This window comes from Rissa tridactyla, chromosome 2, assembly GCF_028500815.1.
Source record: "Rissa tridactyla isolate bRisTri1 chromosome 2, bRisTri1.patW.cur.20221130, whole genome shotgun sequence".
Taxonomy (NCBI): domain Eukaryota; kingdom Metazoa; phylum Chordata; class Aves; order Charadriiformes; family Laridae; genus Rissa; species Rissa tridactyla.
The window spans coordinates 1,145,382-1,158,791 of record NC_071467.1 but is presented as its reverse complement, the minus strand read 5'-3'; the positions used below and the strand labels follow the sequence as shown (position 1 = coordinate 1,158,791).

At 53.4% G+C, this 13,410-nt stretch overlaps 2 protein-coding genes across 2 annotated transcripts; one reads left to right on the top strand and one right to left on the bottom strand.

Moving 5' to 3' along the window:
- Positions 1 to 843: 843 nt before the first annotated feature.
- LOC128906313 (feather keratin-like) lies at positions 844 to 1,499 on the top strand. The gene is made up of 2 exons (XM_054193396.1): positions 844 to 988; positions 1,147 to 1,499. Exons 1-2 carry the CDS (start codon positions 844 to 846, stop codon positions 1,497 to 1,499), a joined length of 498 nt encoding a protein of 165 aa, XP_054049371.1.
- Positions 1,500 to 5,033: 3,534 nt separating this feature from the next.
- LOC128906311 (feather keratin-like) lies at positions 5,034 to 13,299 on the bottom strand. Its single transcript, XM_054193393.1, has 2 exons — positions 13,138 to 13,299; positions 5,034 to 5,339 (listed from the first exon to the last, which is right to left on the bottom strand). Exons 1-2 carry the CDS (start codon positions 13,297 to 13,299, stop codon positions 5,034 to 5,036), a joined length of 468 nt encoding a protein of 155 aa, XP_054049368.1.
- Between the last annotated feature and the right edge of the window lie 111 nt (positions 13,300 to 13,410).

The window sequence follows — 13,410 nt, the reverse complement described above, 5'->3', positions numbered from 1 at the left end:
GGGCACCAAAGTGCCCACAGGGCATATCAAGAGGGTGTGGCAGGCCTAAAGACAGGCTTAGCCAGCCACAAACGTGCCACGAGATGATGTCACTGCCCTGTTCCCTAAACTGCTCCTAACAAGTCTTGTTCTCTACATCCTTCACCAGCTTCGTTGCTCATCTTCAGATGTGTCGCACCAGAGCCCAGGTTGCAAATTTGTCGGCCACAACTAAGGGGATCCCTACACAAGAGCCAAGAGGAGCCTTTGGGGAGCACGACCAGCCTCCCAACAGCGCAGGGCTGCCACGATAATGTCCTGCTCTCACAAACAGCCCTCCTCTGCCTGCTTGAACTGCCTCCACCAGGGACGGCCCCAGCGGGGCACAAACCCAAACACGCAGCCTCTTTTCTCCCACCTACAACCTTAAAAACAAAAGGGGCACCAAGACAGCCACAGAGCACACCCAACGGGAAAGGCCATGCCCAAAGACAGGCTTAGTGAGCTGGCAGCAAGGCAGGGAAGGAACAAGCGCAAAGCAAGGCGCAGCGCCTAATGCCTGGCCCCCCTCCAAAGCCCAGACCAGCCTGCCACGGCTGCAAGAAAATGACGCCCCCTCTTCACAACGCACCCACAAACCACACCACACAACTGCCACGGCATGAACTCCCTGATGACACCCCACCTCTCTTACGCTTTGGTCACGTCTTCTGACAACCCTGACGCGTGCCATCAACACAATGTTTAGGGCCTCTACTACTGGCACTTAAAAGTTGCCGCCAGGGCCGAGTGGACACATCATCAATAAGAGAACATGAAATTGGAGAATTTCAGAAAACAAAGAACACAACCACATCATTACTCATGAGGCTGTGTCATGCAAGATTTGCTTGTGGAAAAGGCCATCATGCGCCAAGCCTGTCCCGCCCCTCCAGGATCAGCATAAAAGCCGGCCCAGCTCCTCTCTCCCTCACACACTTCTCACACCTTCTCCTCCAGCCTAAACAAGGTGAGTCTCAACACCCTGACCCTCCTTCTCCTCACCCACCTGGCCCTTCTCCTCCAGCTCCCCACAGCCCCACACCAGCCCTCCACACTCCCTCGTCCTCTTCCAACACCAACCCTCCAACCCCCCACCCTCACCTTTCTCAACACCCTCTCTTCCAGGCACCCTCCACACCACAGACATGGCCTGCAACGACCTCTGCGGACCCTGCGGACCCACCCCGCTGGCTAACAGCTGCAACGAGCCCTGCGTCAGGCAGTGCGAGGCCTCCCGCGTCGTCATCCAGCCTTCCACCGTGCAGGTCACCCTGCCAGGACCCATCCTCAGCTCCTTCCCCCAGAGCACCTTTGTCGGATCCTCCGCATCCGCTGCCGTGGGCAATGAACTCAGCGCCCAGGGAGTGCCCATCTCCTCCGGCGGCTTCGGTTTCGGCCTCGGCTATGGCTACGGCCTCGGCTACGGCTTGGGAGGCCTGGGCTGCTTCAGCGGCAGAAGAGGCTGCTACCCCTGCTAAGGGCACTCACCACCACCCCTGACAAAACCCTCACAGCCTGGAAGCCATGGTACTGATGGAGGACACATCCTTGGCTCTTTCCTAGCACATAGGCCTGCTGTCCACGCATCATTATCTCAAGGCTCCAAGGAAGAGGGATGGGGACAGTCCTTCTCTTCTCCCACTTCCTTCTTTGCAGTTCAACTTCTGCTATATCCACTATTCTCCGCTGCAACCACATTCTGACAAGCCAGAGCCCAGCAATGAGCTCCACTGTGCAACTCCCACTGCGGGGCAGGAAGACCTTGCTGCTCTGGCAAGATCTCTCTCACACAAGGGAGCTTGGATGATGGTCACCCTACCTGCAACTCTGACTAGCTCCCTTGCACTTGGCATTCCTGCCTTTGCATTCTTTTCCATCAATAAAGTTCTCCTGCATTCCACCTGAGATGCCTCCGTTTCCTTTTTCGTCACAAGGCTCTTCCAGCCTCACTCAACACAAAGCCACAGCTACAGAAACCATCGGGGTGGGTGGAAAAGGGCCACAGGGCCGGTCTTAGGAACTATGGCCCCAGCAACAACCACAGCACAGAGCAGCACAGGGGGGCTTCCAGAACCTGACACAAGCCCTTCACTTACCCAAAGGCTTGGATGTATTAACACACTTCCAACCAAGGCTCTGACACAAGCTCCCCATGCCAGCACGCACTTCACCAACTCTCTTCCGCAGCATGACCCTCTCACCAGCACAGCAGGCAGAATCACAGCAAACACAATCATTCACTGCACAAGGAACCTCTGGACATCATCTACTTCAACAACACCCGCTCAAAGAGAGTCAACTCAAGCAGGCGCTCCACAGCCTTGTCCAGTCAGCTTTTCAGTATCTCCAAGGATGAAGTCTCCAACACCTCTCTCTACAACCCCTTTTCACCTGTTAGGCCACGGTCACGGTCATACTGAAAAAGGCTGGCCTTCTCTTCCATGGAAGTGGCACGTCTTTTCAGCTTTTCTCATTCCCTATGCCTCGGCCATGGGCACCCATGACAAGAGTCTGACTCCCCTCTCCTCATTCCCTCCTGACATCGCTTCACCTGCGATAGAGTTGACTTTCTCACTGGCAGCTGGTAGACTGCTAGGTTTTGCATGTGGGATGAGAATGGCGTTGAGAGCCCACTACTCTTTCTGGTTGTTGCGTATCCCGCAGCACAACATCTATGCGTCTTCTCAGTTCTTCCAGGGATGGTGACTCAACCATTTCCCTGGCCAGCCTCTTCCAGCACTTCACAACCCTGTTGGTGAAGACATTTTTCATACGATCAAACCAGAGTCTCGCTTGGTGAAAAATGAGGCCATTTCCTCTTGTCCTATCACCTGAAACACGCCACGATGCTACTGGCCTTCTTGGACACCAGGGCACACTGCTTGCTCATACTCAGCTGGCTGTCAAACAACACCCCCAGCTCCTTTTTCACCGGGCAGCTCTCCAGACGCTCTTCCCTGAGCCTGTAGCATTACAAGGATTTGTTTTGACCCAAGTGCAGGACCCAGCACTTGTTGAACCTCATACCATTGGCCTCAGCCACTTGATCCAGCTTGTCCACATCCAACTTGTGCGTTGAGAGAAAGACAGTTTAATAAGGAGAGCAAAAGCTGTTCACGCAAACAAAGCAAATCAAGGAATTCCTTCACTACTTCCCATGGGCAGGCAGGAGTTCAGCTGCCTGCAGGAAAGCAGGGCTCCATGATGCGTGATGTTTCTTGGGAAGACCAATGTCATAACTCCAAGAGTGCCTCCCGCCTTCTTTGTTCTTCCCCCAGCACTATGTATTGAGCATAATGTCGTACGGCACGGACTATCCCTTTGGTCAGTTCTGGTCAGCTGTGCTGGCTGTGTCTCCTCCCAGCTTTTTGTGCCCTCCCAGCCTACTTGCTGGCAGGGTGGTGTGAGGAGCAGAAAAGGCCTTGAGTGCTTAGCAAGAACTGAAAACAGTAGTGGGCTGTCAATAGCATTCTCATCCCAAATGCAAAACAGAGCACCCTACCAGCTGCCAGGAAGGGAGTCGCTTCTATCCCAGCTGAAACCTTACTAAGGAGGGAATGAGGAGAGGGGAGTCAGACTATTCTCTCAGGTGCCCACAACCAGGGCAAGTGATGATGAAGAAAGATGAAAAGAGGCGCCTTTTCCTTGGAAGACAAGGCATGCTGTTTTCAGAGTGAGTGTGGTCAAAGATTGGAACCGGTTGCGCAGAGAGGCGTTGGAACCTCCGTCCTTGGAAATACTGAAGACCTGAGTGGACATGGTTGCGGAGAGCCTGCTTGAGCTGACGCTGTTTGAGCAGGTTCGATTGAAGTAGAGGATGTCCAGAGGTTCCTTGGGCAGTCAATGATTCTCATTGCTGTGATTCTGCCTGCTGTGCTGGCCACAGGGTCATGCTGGGGAAGAGAGTTGGCAAAGTGTGTGCTGCCATGGGGAGCTTGTGTCAGAGGCTGCAGTAGAAGTGCATTAGCATGTGCAAGCCTTTGTTTGGGTAAGTGAAGGGCTTGTGTCACGTTCTGGAAACCGCCCTGTGCTGCTCTGTGCTGCTGTTGTAGCTGGGGACATACTTCCTAAGAGAGGTCCTCTTCCCTTTTTACACCCACCGTGATGGTGCGTGGAGCCCTGTCACTGTGCCGGCTGCAGTTGGGAGCAACTGGAGACAAGTGTCCTGGTTTGAGGTAAAACAGAACCAATTTTCTGGTTTGTATTTTTACGTTTTAGCTGGGCCTCTTCTAACTGACTAAACCGGGAAATTAAGAGCATATTGTTTAGGAAGTGTTCACTCTCACTGAGTGACAAGACCTGATTATACCAAGGAATGGTACGCAGAGACGCTCTCGCTTAGACGTATTCCTATAACAAGCGAGGTCAGCTAACTTCGTTATTTGCCTCGTTAGAGGGTCAGAAGTGGAAAAGCATAGAAGGGTGACACCTGTAAGGAGGAGCGGACAGGACAGGTCCTCTTATCTCTTCCTCTCCTCTCTTTGGGAAGGGGGGACATCTCTCATTGTGATTGGCCAATCCGGCCAAAACCACGGAAGAAGAAAGTGAAGGCGTCTCAGTTTTGGATGCAGGAGAACTTTATTGAGGCAAAGCAGTGCACAGGCAGGAATGCCACGTGGAAGGGAGCCAGTCTGAGCTGCAGGTAGGCTGACCTTCATTCGAGGTCGCTTGTGAGAGACAGATCTTGCCAGAGCATCAAGGTCTTCCTGGCTGGGAGGGGAAATGGCACCCTGGAGGTCTTTGAGTTGTCAGCAAGTGTTTGCAGCAGAGTGTAGTGGACATAGCCGAAGGGGCGATGTAAAGAAGGAAGTGGGAGAAGAGGAGCAGGTACATGGGCCATGGTTGCAGACAGCTTGGGCTTGCCCCTTCCCTCCTCCCTTGTTTAGTGTCTTGAGAGGAGGAGCCATGGACGATAAAATCCTGTGCCAGCAACTACCTAGAAGTGCGTCTTCAATGCAAGCCGTGGCTTCCATGGTGTGGGTGGCTGGTGCCAGGGTTAGTGGCGAGGGCCCTTAGCAGGGGTAGCAGCCTCTTCTGCCACCGTAGCAGCCAAGGCCTCCCAAGCCGTAGCCGTAGCCGAAGCCGAAGCCGCCGGAGGAGATGGGCACTCCCTGGGCGCTGAGTTCATTGCCCACGGCAGCAGATGCGGAGGATCCGACGGCGGTGCTCTGGGGGAAGGAGGTGAGGATGGGTCCTGGCAGGGTGACCTGCACGGCGGGAGGCTGGATGATGACGCGGGAGGCCTCGCACTGCCTGACGCAGGGCTCGTTGCAGCTGTTAGCCAGCGGGGTGGGTCCGCAGGGTCCGCAGAGGTCGTTGCAGGCCATGTCTGTGGTGTGGAGGGTGCCTGGAAGAGAGGGTGTGGAGAAAGGTGAGGGTCATGGGCGTGTGAGGGTCAGTGTTGGAAGAGGACGAGGGAGTGTGGAGGGCTGTTGTGGGGCTGTGGGGAGCGTGGCAGTAAGGAGGCGTGAGGGCTGCTGAGGCTGTCGGCACAGCATGGTGGAGGACAGGGGCCAGGTGGGTGAGGAAAAGGGGGGTCAGGGGGTTGAGGCTCACCTTATTGAGGGTGGAGGAGAAGGCGTGAGGAGAAGTGTGTGAGGGAGAGAGGCACTGGGCCGGCTTTTATGTTGGTCCTGGAGGGGCGGGACAGGCTTCGCGCATGACTTTTTTTTCACCAAGCAGCTCTTGCATGGTACAGGCACTCAAGTAATGACATGGGGTGTGTCTTCCTTCCCACAACAGTCCCTTTTCATGTCATCCTCTTGAGGTCGTCTCCATTTGGCCCTGGCAGCAGCTTCTGAGTGAGTGTAGGTAGTTGGGAGGGTTTGGATGGATGCTGTGTCACGGAATTCAGCAGACGCCACCAAAGCATAGAGAGGTCGGGTGTCTTCAGTGAGGTCATCCCACGGCAGTCCTGTGGTGTGGTTTGTGGTTGCGTTTTGAAGAGGGGGCCTCATTTTCTTGCAGCGCTGCCAGGGTGGTTGAAACTTTGATGGTGTTGCAGGCGTGAGGTGCTGCCCCTTCCATGGCATTCGCTCCCTCCCTGCGCTGCTGCCAGCTCGCTCAGCCTGTCTTTAGGCCTGGCCTTTCTCCCTGCATCTGTTCTGTGGGTGTCTTAGTGCTTCTCTTGTTTGAGGGCTTGGTACAAAGGCGTTTTACAAAGCATGAGGGAAAGGCCGTGGATGTTGGTAACCTGGGCTTTAGAAAAGTCTTTCATGCCATTTCCCACAGCATTCTGCTGGAGAAACTGCCAGCTCATGGCTCGGATCGGGGTCCAGAAAAGCAAGGCTTCATGAGGCGTCCTGTTTTCTTGGGAATAAAAACCTCATAACACCAAACGGCAACCTGTTCTTTCTTCTTCCCCAGCATTTTATGCTGAGCATGATGTCATATGGCATGGACTATCCCTTTGGTCAGCTAGGATCAGCTGTATCGGCCATGTCACCTCCAAAGTTCTTGTGCACTGCCAGCCTACTTGCTGGTTGGGCGGTATGAGGAGCAGAAAAAGCCTTGAGTACTTACAACAACCAAAACCTCTAATGGGCTGTCAACAGCATTCTCAACCCAAATGCAAGGGAGTCAGACTCTTCCCATGGGCACCCACGGCCAGGGAATGTGTTAATGGAGAAAGATGAAAAGTTGTGCCATTTCCTTGGAAGAGGAGGCAAGCCTTTTTCAGCATGAGGCTGGTCAAGCAGTGGGAAAAAGATTGCACTGGGAGGTGTTGGAGTCTCCATCCTTGGAGATAGTGAAAACCTGACTGGACGTGGTCCTGTAGAGCCTGCTGGAGGCGACCCCTTTGAGAAGTTTGGGTTGAAGTAGATGATGTCCAGAGGTTCCTTATGCAGTCGATGATTCTGTTTGCTGTGATTCTGCCTGCTGTGCTGGCCAAGGGGTGGTGCTGGGGGAGAGAGTTAGTGAAGTGTGTGCTGCCATGGGGAGCCTTTGTCAGAATGGTGGTTCAAAGTGCCTTAGTATTGCAAAGGCTTTGTTTGGTCAAGTGGAGGGCTTGTGTCAGGTTCTGGAAGCCCCCCTGTGCTGCCCTGTGCTGCTGTTCTTGGGGACATACTTCCTAAGAGGGGTCCTGTAGCCCTTTTCGCACTCACCCCAGTTGCCTCCTGAGCCCTGGCTTTGTGTTGCATGAGGTTGGAAGAGCCTTGGGAAAAGAAAGGAAGTGGAGGCATCTCATGCTGGGATGCAGAACTTTAACGAGTTTATTGCCAAAAGACCTGCTCCAGCATTGGTTTCTCTCCATGGGATCAAAGCCTCCTTTGGGAATCCACCTGCTTCGACAGGGGTTCCTCCACAGGCTGTAGGTAGATATCTGCTCCGCTGCGGACCGCCATGGGCTGCATATCTACAACATGCTTGACCATGGTCTTCAAAACGAGATGCAGGGAAATCTCTGCTCCAGTGCCTGGAGCACCTCCTCCCACTCCGTCTTCACTGACCTTGGGGCAGCGCCGAATGCCTGGCACCCCTCCAAAGCCCAGGCCGGCCTGCCAGGGCTGTGAGGAAATGGGGCCCCCTCTTCACAACGCACCCGCAAACCACACCACACAACTGACACAAAATGACCTCACTTATGACACACCACCTCTGGAATGCTTTGGCCATGTCTCCTGAATACCCTGAAACGCTGCATGCATGCACATCCTTCAAACTACTTACTCTAACTTAAAAGCTGCCACCAGGGTGAGATGGACATGAGGAGAAGATGAAAAGGGGCTGTTATGGTAAGGAAAACGCAACGCACATCATTCCTTGAGTGGCTGCAGCATGGAATGACTCATTGCTGAAAAACACAGTCAGGCGCCAAGCCTGTCCCACCCCTCCATGACCAGCATAAAAGCCGGCCCAGCGCCTCTCTCCCTCACACACTTCTCCTCACGCCTTCTCCTCCACCCTCAACAAGGTGAGTCTCAACCCCATGACCCTCCTTCTTCTCAACCACCTGGCCCCTCTCCTCCACCACGCTCTCCCCACAGCCTCAACAGCCCTCACGCCTCCACACTGCCACGCTCCCCACAGCACCACAACAGCCCTCCACACTCTCTCGCCCTCCTCCAACACCGACCCTCACACCCCCACGACCCTCACCTTTCTCAACACCCTCTCTTCCAGGGAAACTCCACACCACACACATGGCCTGCAACGACCTCTGCCGCCCCTGCGGACCCACCCCGCTGGCTAACAGCTGCAACGAGCCCTGCGTCAGGCAGTGCGAGGCCTCCCGCGTCGTCATCCAGCCTTCCACCGTGCAGGTCACCCTGCCAGGACCCATTCTCAGCTCCTTCCCCCAGAGCACCTTTGTCGGATCCTCCGCATCCGCTGCCGTGGGCAATGAACTCAGTGCCCAGGGAGTGCCCATCTCCTCCGGCGGCTTCGGCTTCGGCTACGGCTACGGCTTGGGAGGCCTTGGCTGCTACGGTGGCAGAAGAGGCTGCTACCCCTGCTAAGGGCCACCGCCACCACCCTTCGTAGCTGATCTCTCTCGTGCAGGGGACTTTGGTTGATGGTTGTCCTACTAATACCTCAGACCATCTCCCTTCCCCTTAGCACCTCTGCCTTTGCAATCTTTTCCCTCAATAAAGTTCTCTTGCATCTCAGCCTCAAACGCCTCCACTTCCTTTCTTCTCACAAGGCTCTTCCAACCTCACCCAACACAAGGCCAGGGTTACAGAGACCATTGGGGTGGGTGGAAAAGAGCTAGAAGACCTCTCGTAGGAACTATGGCCCCAGCAAAAACAACAGCACAGGGCAGCACGGGGGAGCTCCCAGAACCTTACACAAGCCCTTCACTTGCCCAAACAAAGGCTTGCACATAATAATCACAGAATCACAGAATCTTACTGGTTGGAAGGGACCTCTGAGATCATCGAGTCCAACCACAAAAAAAAAAAAAAAAAAAAGCACCCACCTACTAAACTCCACACCCACAACCCCACACACAACACCCCACCACAAACAATAATCTTGGGCACTAGAGCATGCCCTGAAGAGCCATGTCTACACATTTCTTAAATACCTCCAGGGATGGTGACTCCACCACCTCCCTGGGCAGGCTGTTCCAGTCCCTGACCACTCTTTCAGTAAAGTCATTCTTCCTAATATCTAATCTAAATCTCCCTTGCCGCAGCTTCATACCATTTCCTCTGGTCCTGTCGCTATTCCCTTGGGAGAAGAGGCCAACCCCTGCCTCTCTACAGTTTCCTTTCAGGTAGCTGTAGAGGGCAATGAGGTCTCCCCTCAGCCTCCTCTTCTCCAAACTAAACATGCCCAGCTCCCTCAGCCTCTCCTCATAGGACTTGTTCTCCAGACCCCTCACCAGCTTGGTGACTCTCCTCTGGACGCACTCCAGCACTTCAATGTCTTTCCTGTAGTGAGGGGCCCAAAACTGAACACAGTACTCGAGGTGAGGCCTCACCAGTGCCGAGTACAGAGGCACGATGACTTCCCTACTCCTGCTGGCCACGCTATTCCTGATACAAGCCAGGATGCCATTGGCCCTCTTGGCCACCTGGGCACACTGCTGGCTCATGTTAAGCCGGTTGTCCACTAACACTCCCAGGTCCTTTTCTGCCGGGCAGCTTTCCAGCCACTCTTCCCCAAGCCTGTAGCGTTGCCCAGGGTTGTTGTGACCAAAATGCAGGACCTGGCACCTGGCCTTATTAAACCTCATCCCATTGGCCTTGGCCCATTGATCCAACCTGTCTAGATCCCTCTGTAAAGCCTTCCGACCCTCAAGCAGATCAACACTCCCACCTAGTTTGGTGTCATCCGCAAACTTACTGAGGGTGCATTCAATCCCCTTGTCTAGATCATCAATAAAGATATTGAACAAGACTGGCCCCAAGACTGAGCCCTGAGGGACACCACTGATGACCGGCCGCCAACCAGATTTTGCTCCATTAATCACAACTCTCTGGGCACGGCCATCCAGCCAGTTTTTTATCCAGCGGAGGGTACACTTGTCTATGCCATGATTCTCCAGTTTCTCCAGGAGAATGCCGTGGGGGACGGTGTCGAAGGCCTTACCAAAGTCCAGGTAGACAACATCCACAGCCTTGCCCTCATCGAGAAAGCGGGTCACATGGTCATAGAAAGAGATCAAGTTGGTCAGGCAGGACCTCCCTTTCCTAAACCCATGCTGGCTGGCCCTGATCCCTTGGCTGCCCTGCACTTGCCTTGAGAGCTCACTCAGGATGATCCTCTCCATGATCTTTCCCGGTACCGAGGTCAGGCTGACAGGCCTGTAGTTTCCGGGATCCTCCTTCCGGCCCTTCTTGTAGATGGGCGTCACGTTGGCCACCCTCCAGTCATCCGGCACCTCTCCTGTTGACCAGGATTGTTGATAGATAATGGAGAGAGGCTTGGTGAGCTCTCCTGCCAGCTCCCTGAGAACTTTTGGGTGAATCCCGTCCGGCCCCATAGACTTATGCGTGTCCAGGTGCATAAGCAAATCATTAACTACTTCCTCCTGGATTACAGGGGAGTTGTCCTGTTCTCCGTTCTTATCTTCCAGCCCAAGAAGCTGAACACCCTGGGGGTAGCTGGTCTGACTATTAAAGACAGAGGCAAAGAAGGCATTAAGTAGCTCAGCCTTCTCCTCGTCCTTGGTTGCAAGGTTTCCCCCCGCATCCAGTAAGGGATGGACATTCTCTGTCACTCTCTTTTTGTTGATGTATTTATAGAAACTTTTTTTGTTGTCCCTTATGTTAATTGCCAGGTTGAGTTCCAGCTGGGCTTTTGCCTTCCTGTATGACCTAACATGATCTCTGTACTCCTCCTGAGTTGCCTGTCCCCTCTTCCAAAGGTGGTAAACCTTCCTTTTTTCCTTAAGTCCCATCAAGAGCTCTTTGTTCATCCAGGCCGGCCATTTTCCCCGCCCTTTAATTGTGCGCCTCATGGGGACAGCCTAAAGGCTCCTGGGCCTTTAGGATTTCCCTCTTAAAGAGCGTCCAGCCTTCCTGGGCTCCTTTGTCTCTCAGGACTACCTCCCACAGAACTCTCCCAACCAGGGTTCTGAACAGGCTAAAGTCTGCCCACCGGAAGTCCAAGATGGAGGTTTTGTTAACCCCCTTCCTTACCTCACTATGGATGGAAAACTTAACCATTTCATGGTCACTAAGCCCAAGACGGCCTCCGACCTCCACGTCCCCCACTAGCCCTTCTTTGTTTGTGAACAGTAGGTCTAGCAAGGCACCTCCCCTGGTAGGCTCACCTACCATTTGTGTCAGGAAGTTATCCTCCATACACTCGAGGAACCTCCTAGCCTGCCTGCTCTCTGCTGTGTTATATTTCCAGCAGATGTCTGGTAAGTTGAAGTCCCCAACTAGAACAAGGGCTGGCGTTTGCGAGACTGCAGCCAGCCGCTTATAGAATACCTCATCAACCTGCTCATCCTGGTTGGGTGGTCTATAGCAGACTCCCAGCACAAAATCACCTTTGTTAGCCTTCCCTTTCACCCTTACCCATAAACACTCAACTTCTTCATCACTGGAGTCTACCTCTATAGAGTCAAACAACTCCCTAATGTACAGAGCCACACACACCCCCCCTCCTTCCTTGCCTATTCCTTCTGAAGAGCTTATAGCCACTCATTGCAGCATTCCAGTCATGACCATCATCCCACCACGTTTCCGTGATGGTGACTATGTCGCAGTTGTCCTGCTGCACAATGGCATATAGCTCATCCTGTTTGTTGCCCATGCTACGTGCATTAGCGTAGATGCACTTGACCTGGGCTACTGATTTCACCCCCATCTTTGGCCCTTGACACTCAGGTTCATTACCAGCAGGCCTGGTTTTATCCCCTTCCCCCTTAACTTTTGGCTTAAAGCTCTGTCCATGAGCTTTGTTAACTCTTAGCCTAGTACCCTTTTCCCCTTCTAGGAAAGGGTTTTCCCAATGTTCTCTAGCAGTAATTTCTAAACGTCTATCACCGTTCTCTGATGAAATGTCAGAGTGGGAGTCCTCACTAATGTGGTCTCCTTCAAACCATGGCATGCTTTCCTCAGGTTTAATCTTGACAGGCCCAGTTATCTCCCCTTCCCCCCTCCTATCTAGTTTAAAGACCGGTCAATGAGCCCTGCTAACTCCTGCCCCAAAATTCTTTTCCCCCTCTGCACTTCGAACCAACCTTCTGGCACAAGCTCCCCATGGCAGCACACACTTCACCAACTCTCTTCCCCAATACGACCCCCTGGCCACCACAACAGGTAGAATCACAACAAACTGAATCTTTGCACGAGGATCTGGACATCATCTACTTCCACCCAGTCTGCCCACACGGGCTCAGCTGGAGCACCTTGTTCAGCACCATGTCCAGTCAGGTGTTCAGTATCTCCAAGGATGGAGTCTCCAACACTCCTCTGAAGAAATGGTTCCCCTTCTTAACCACCTTCACACTGAAAAAGCCCTGCCTTCTCTTCCAAAGAAATGGCATGTCTTTTCATCTTTCTCCGTTCACACTTGCCCTGGCCATGGGCACCCTGAGAAGAGTCTCACTCCCCTGTCCTCATTCCCTCTTCTCATCGGTTCACCTGGGATAGAGTTGACTTTCTCCCTAGTAGCTGGTAGAGTGCTCTGTTTTGCATTTGGGATGAGAATGCTGTTGACAGCCCACTACTGTTTTCAGTTCTCGCTAAGCACTCAAGGCCTTTTCTGCTCCTCACACCGCCCCACCAGCAAGTATGCTCGGAGTGCACAAAATGCTGGGAGGAGACACGGCCGGGACAGTTGACCAGAACTCACCAAAGGGAGAGTGAATGCCGTATTGTCGTTATGCTCAATTCATAATGCTGGGGGAAGTAGAAAGGAGGAGGGGGCACTTTGGGATTTATGACGTTTGTCTTCCCAAGGAAACATCACGCGTGATGGAGCCCTGCTTTCCTGCAGACGGCTGAACTCCTGCCTGCCCATGGGAGGTGGTGAAGCAATTCCTTGGTTTGCTTTGTTTGCGTGCACAGCTTTTGCTTTACTTATAACTCTCTTTATCTCAACGCACACATTTTCTCTCTTTTCCTCTTCTGTTTCGCTTCCCTATGCCACCGTGGTGGAAATGAGCGAGTGGCTGTGTGGTCCTACTTGCCAGTTGGAGTTCATCTCCCATACCTGCCATTCAGGATTCAGAGACATCGATGACACCTCCCCTTCAGGTCCTTGCCGCCTGGTTGATAAACCTCCCAGCTCACTCAGCTTCTCCTCGGAGGAAAGGTGCTCCAGTCCCTTCAGCGCCTTTGTGGCTGTGCACTTCACTTGCTCCGCTATGTCCATGGCCTTCATAAACTCATAGAATCACTGGGGTTTGGAAAGACCCTTGAGATCATTGAATCCCACCCTTCATCTAACCCTACCAAGTCTACCACTAAAGTGTCCCTAAGTGCC